The sequence below is a fragment of the Chelonoidis abingdonii genome, chromosome 2, assembly GCF_003597395.2.
Source record: "Chelonoidis abingdonii isolate Lonesome George chromosome 2, CheloAbing_2.0, whole genome shotgun sequence".
Lineage (NCBI taxonomy): Eukaryota > Metazoa > Chordata > Testudines > Testudinidae > Chelonoidis > Chelonoidis abingdonii.
Window position 1 is genome coordinate 131492349 of NC_133770.1, and position 6090 is coordinate 131498438.

Genomic DNA, 6090 nt, shown 5'->3' on the forward strand with positions numbered 1-6090 from the left:
GCAGTCACAAGCCCATGTGGCCACATTAGCCTGGGCGTTTGGGGGCAAGCAGGTGGGCTGAGAAATCTGTAATGGGCCGAAAAACCTGTTCGTGTTGAGGGGATGAAGAGGCGGCCGTCCCCAACCAACCCGTCACCATTATTAAAGGAACATTTTAATTCTCCTCCAGCCAGTGGCTCCTGCCCCCGTGCGGGCAACAGCCTGGCCACTCCCCAGTGTCCCGCCTCCTCCTCCTCCGCCTGCAGAGCAGCAGACTGAGCGGCCTCTGCAATTCAGCTCCGCAGAAGCAGGGAACCTGCACAGACAAGGCAGGGCGGGCGTAGTGCGGGGGCAGCTCCCCTGCACCCCCCCCCCCGTGCCAGGACAAGGTAAACAGAGGGAAGGGGAAAGGACGCCTTGGGGTGCGATCGGGGATTCCCTACCCCCCTCACCCGCCTTCTCGCTGTAGCACTCAGTCAGCCCAAAGCAGCCCCGCTGGCACACGCAGCGCCCCGAGCCTGGCTGGAGCGGATTCCACAACAAAGAGCCGGGGCCAGGAGCTGCCCGGCTGCCGCCGCTGAGAGGGAAACGGGGAGGCCGAGGGGGCTACTCGGGAGTCGAACAGATTTTACCGTTCGCAGGGGAAACCTGCAGCCGCCAGACTCGAGAGCGACGTTCGCGCACCAGCTGGAGGAGGAGGGAAATCTGGTACCTCAGCAGGTCCAAGGCTAGAGAGGGAAGGGAGGGGGCGCGGGGAAGAGGCAGCGAAGGGTAAATCCCGCAGGCAGAGCTCGTGCCGTGGCTCGATATTAACTGCAGGTTAGTCGGGAAGCAGCCGGCCATCTGCAGGAGAAGCACCTCTCCGGGGTGTGTGGAGGGGGTGGCCCCCCTTTCGAGGGGGTTATGGCCACAGCAGTGGAGCTCTGGTGACTCCGGGAGCCGGGCTAGTGCTGCAATGCTGCCAGCAGCAGCCCCGGTGAAAGGAGACGTCTGAGCAGAAGCGGCATCGCCTGGCCCCATCGTCTTTGTCTCTCCCGCCCTCCCCGCTCCCGGCTCAGACGTTCTATCCCCTCACTCACGCCGAGGAGCGCCCTGCTCTCTGCAGAGGGGCCACGCCGGGGCTCACCAGGCAGCGGCTACAACCGGAGCCGCCAAACACAACATGGCCACTTTGCTCCGGAAAATCGGGCTCATCCGGCTGCACAACAGGGACACGGAGGATCCCAAGCATCATCACCACCACCGCAGCAGCAGCAGCAGCCAGCAGGGCTCCTCGCTCCGAGCCAAGGGCAGCCAGAAGAACAGCAGCAACAAGCAGCAGGGCAGCGCCGGCTGCAGCAGCAGCAGCAGCCCCAGCAAGGAGGGCAGCCCAGCGGGCAACAAGGGCAAGAAAGTGCTGGAGCTCTCCAAGCAGCCGCCGCAGCAGCCTGGCTCGGGGGGGCCCAAGGAGAAGCCCCCGCCCCACAACGCCAGGGAGCCCGGCGCGGGTAAGGAGCCCAAGTCGCAGCTGCTGCCGGGGGGGAGCAGCAGCGGCCGGGGGTGCTCTGCCCAGATGGTGCCGCCCCCGTCGGGCTCTGCCCCGCTGGCGCCCCTGGGCAGGCAGCAGCACTGCACGCAGGTGCGGAGCCGGCGGCTGATGAAGGAGCTGCAGGACATCGCCCGGCTGAGCGACCGCTTCATCTCGGTGGAACTGGTGGACGACAGCCTGTTCGACTGGAACGTGAAGCTGCACCAGGTGGACAAGGACTCGGTGCTGTGGCAGGACATGAAGGAGACCAACACCGAGTTCATCCTGCTCAACCTCACCTTCCCCGACAACTTCCCCTTCTCGCCGCCCTTCATGAGGGTGCTCAGCCCCCGGCTGGAGAACGGATACGTGCTGGATGGCGGGGCTATCTGCATGGAGCTACTCACCCCTCGCGGCTGGTCCAGCGCCTACACCGTGGAGGCGGTCATGAGGCAGTTCGCAGCCAGCCTGGTGAAGGGTCAGGTAAGGGCTGGGGCACCCTGGGTTCTGTGCGGTGTCAGCTGTTTCCTTACTTGCAGGGGTTTAAGCCCCCATTCCTGCACAGCCTGCTCCCTGGCGCTGACCTCCTGGGCCAATGGCTCCCGTATGACCTTGGCCAGGTCAAGATATCAAGGTGGAGGGTCACCCTCACCCGCTCTCCCTGTTCCTCAGTGAAATGGGGATAATAACGCTTCCCTACTGCACAAGGGCGGGAGCGTCAGTCATGTGGGTCAGGTGATTGGAGAGCCTCTCCTTTCAGTTCTATACAATGGTAACAGGGAGGTGGGGGGAGATCTGAAAGAAATGGCTTCTTCCCCCCTTTTCTATACTTTGTCCTGTAGCTAACATTATAATTTGCCAAATATATAGTGAAAACTGCTGGAGGAGCCATCTCCAGTAGACAACCCCTTTGTGTTGAGCAAATTATCTTCCAGATTTCAGGTAACATTTGTTCTATCTTGAATTAAAGCCTCCTTCCACTAGTCAACCTAGACTGGCTGGCCTCCTGCTTTAGACAAGTATCACTATATAAAGATATACTGCCTTGAACTGCAGCTTCCAGACTTTTGTCTGGCCTCTTCCTGCCCTCCCAAGAATTGCACAGATAAAATACTGGATGGGATAGTGGGCAATTATTGGGACTCCCTCAGCACCTGATTTTTGATAGCTCTAAACAGATTTGTCTCCTTGACATTAGTTACACTCAGGCTACAATTCTTGCTCAGTGCTGAGCTACCAACGTTGCTGTGCAGCTTTAAAATCTTGTTGTCTAAAAAACTAATCAAGTAATTGTTTACTATGCATTAGGTTCACAATAGCTAGCCCTGGAAAAGATCTTTTGGGTCCTCCAGCCAGAACAGAATATGTAATTCCTCAATAGAAGATGTATTAGATATCAAATGATGTTTTGCTCTTAGCCAAGAAGAAATGCTACTGTTGTATTCCCTTTTCTCTCTCTCCCTTAGAACACCATATGAAAATGAGATTTTCATGAAATATTTATAATGAATGAATATTATTTTGTGAGATCTCTAGCCAATCCTTCTTGATGTTCATTACAATGTGCAAGTTGTCTGTGTCTATGTAAGGTGGTTTTCCGATCATATAGTGTGTCCTTGAAATGTTGTCTTTCCACTTAGCCCACACACACAGGTTCATGTCTTCTAGCAATAGTAGACAATGCAAAATGGTGTTCTTTCTTTGAACAAAGGTAAATAAATTCACTGGATATCTTTTGGGTGGGTCATTTGTTTAATAAATAATTACATTATTGTTACAGATTTTCTCACATTCAGTAATGGGACTGCTTGTGTGAGTAACTGCTCATCAGTAGCTTCACAGACTGGCCCATAAAGGAGGTGTTTCATAGAATATCAGGGTTGGAAGGGACCTCAGGAGATCATCTAGTCCAACCCCCTGTTCAAAGGAGGACCAATTCTCAGACAGATTTTTGCCCTGTATCCCTAAGTGGCCCCCTTAAGGATTGAATTTACAACCCTCGGTTTAGTAGGCCAATGCTCAAATCACTGAGCTATCCCTCCCCCCTTGAACCTTGTCTGACCCTTTTGGGAAAGACATTTCCACAGTCCTCACCTCCTCCTTCAGTCTGGCTCTAGGTCTGCTATTCTTTTATTCAATTAGTTCATACTGTATGCCTTGTTTCACTTGAAGATGTCAATTTTGATAGGTCACCTTGGAATTCAAAGAAACCTCTACCCATAAAAAAGAGGCTTACTTAATTTATAATAGATCCATGGTATATTAAACCTCAGTAGTATTTGTTTTGTTATGTCCCATTACTTGTTGTTCACTCTTTTTACAGTGATCATGTTTCTCATTATGTTTGAATAAGGATTGAGAAGTATTATGTTAAAATCTTTCAAACCAGTTCTTAAAGTATTGTAATATTTTTCTGTGGTTTGTTTCTACCCTTAAACTGAAAAGGGTCAAAGGAAGTTTTAATGGTATAATTTTGTTTTAAATGTTTTGTTTGTTCATATCATGGCTCAATATGAAAAATGTTAAATAAAATACTAGATTACTAATCAATTAAACATTAGTCTTGAACACACTGTAAAATTTCACAATCTTCTTTTAATCACCAAAAGGATTTCTGAAATAAAATTCTGTTTTCGATTGCAAAGAAAGGATGGTTTCTTCAAAGAAAAGCTTTTCTTTTTTGTTGAACTAAATCTGTTCAAGCCAAAATTTATTAGAGGACTGCCAGCAGTTTGATCGTAGGTATTTAATATGAAAACGTCATGTATGTATATTGATGTGTATTTGTGAGATAAAGTAAAAATGCTCAGTTAAAATTACTGCCAATAATTTAATAGGCAAGTAGCCATAAAAGGGAAATTTGAAAGCCATGCACTGTGCAATGCAAGTTAATATATATATTAACAGTAATATAATATATACTTGTCAGTTATAGCCTGATAATCTGTGATAGATTACTATCCTGTAATAGAACCCATGCACTGTGTAATGAGAGCCATGTTTTTTTATAATCAGACTCATGTTATATAATCTTGATTCTATTGCATAAGTGCAACAGCTGAAAGCACAGACACTTTAGAATCCTAATACCATTTTCATATTTTAAACATTGTCTTCTCTTGACTATTAGTTTAATGGGAACATATATCTTAAAGTCATAAGAATATAAATGTTGAAAATATGTAACCACTGATCCTGCAAAAATGTACATGGTTCATTCTTATCATGCTGCAAGTAGTCACATTGACTTCAGTGAAACTAACTGCACAAATAAGGATGATTCATGTCAGATTAATTAACTAATATCTGTACAATGGTTTAGCATATAAAACATTGTGAAAATGCTAAATATCATTATTATTTAAATAAGGGTTTGAAAGAGCAGGCCCTTTCTGTAGACTAGAAATAACAGTGCAAGAGTAAATGATAATTACTAGCATACAATTCCACTGAAGGATTATGAAGCTATCATAAAACATGCCAGAATAATGCAGCATCAGAATTCCTCATTTGAATTCCAGCTTGGTAGTCACCACCAGCCTGTGCATTAACCCTTATATTGGGCGTTATCTTCAAGGGAATGCCATGCATGGAGCTCTTGTAGGATCTGGCCCAATATGAGCTCAATTCTGCTCCCACATAATTCAGTGGGAGTCTTTGACTTTAATGGGAGGCGGATCTGGCCCACAGAACAGTTACAGGATCGGGATCAAAAGTATCACTTCCATTGTTAAAAGAAGACTTAAGATAATATATATTAAACATTCTAACTGTTAAGAACGTAGAGTATTTCACATGAAAGAATTCTAAATATATATGCCCCAATCCTGTAAGCAATTAGGCAAGAATGTATCTTTAGTAAGACTTCTTATGTGAGCAAAATTACTCAAGTGTGTCAATGCAGCATTTGAGATGTTTGCCTACTTTTTTCACTTTCACCAGTTTGAACAATATAACTAGGCTGGTTAGTTTCATTTTTTGTTTCTAGTCAAGCCCACTTTTTGATATTTATGTACTATAATACTATTCTGTGTTAATTTCCAACACTGTAGAGGGAATGCTTACATTTTGTGTTGAAAATAAAAATGCCTTTCAATATATTTTCATATTAGGGTTTTGTCAAAAACAAAAACTAAGCAAGTGAACCCTAACCGTTAAGCCAGACCTATCATGCTTGATAGAGTCCAAATAATACTCATTCACCAGTTCCAGGAGTTTATATCGTGCTCTAAAAATTTGCCATGGGTTAGAGTTTGCCATACAGCATCTCACTGGGAAACATACTTTTGTTTATTTTTACTATCTTCATGTAAGTTGTTCCAGCCATTTATATATTTTAGAAGTGCCAAAAACAAAAAGGTTGTGTGTGTATAGGCCTTGATCCTGCACAGTGAGAATTTTACCGTTAACTTCAGTGGGCACAGGATCAAGCCCTTGCTTTCAAAACTCTGGTCCTGCCTAAGGCCACGTCTACACTACGGGATAAAATCGAATTTGCTAAAATCGGTTTTATAAAACTGATATTATAATTTCGATTTCATGCGGCCACACTAGGCACAGTAATTCGGCGTTGTGCGTCCATGCTCCGAGGCTAACGTCGATTT

At 46.4% G+C, this 6090-nt stretch overlaps 1 protein-coding gene across 1 annotated transcript in view; it reads left to right on the top strand.

Moving 5' to 3' along the window:
- Nucleotides 1–248: 248 nt before the first annotated feature.
- Nucleotides 249–6090, top strand: part of UBE2QL1 (ubiquitin conjugating enzyme E2 QL1) — a 31824-nt gene continuing 25982 nt past the window's right edge. Inside the window, exon 1 of the mRNA XM_032769514.2 lies at nt 249–1969. Within this exon, the coding sequence (XP_032625405.1) occupies nt 1142–1969 (828 nt within the window). The 5' untranslated portion in view covers nt 249–1141. The remainder of the gene's footprint in view (nt 1970–6090) is intronic.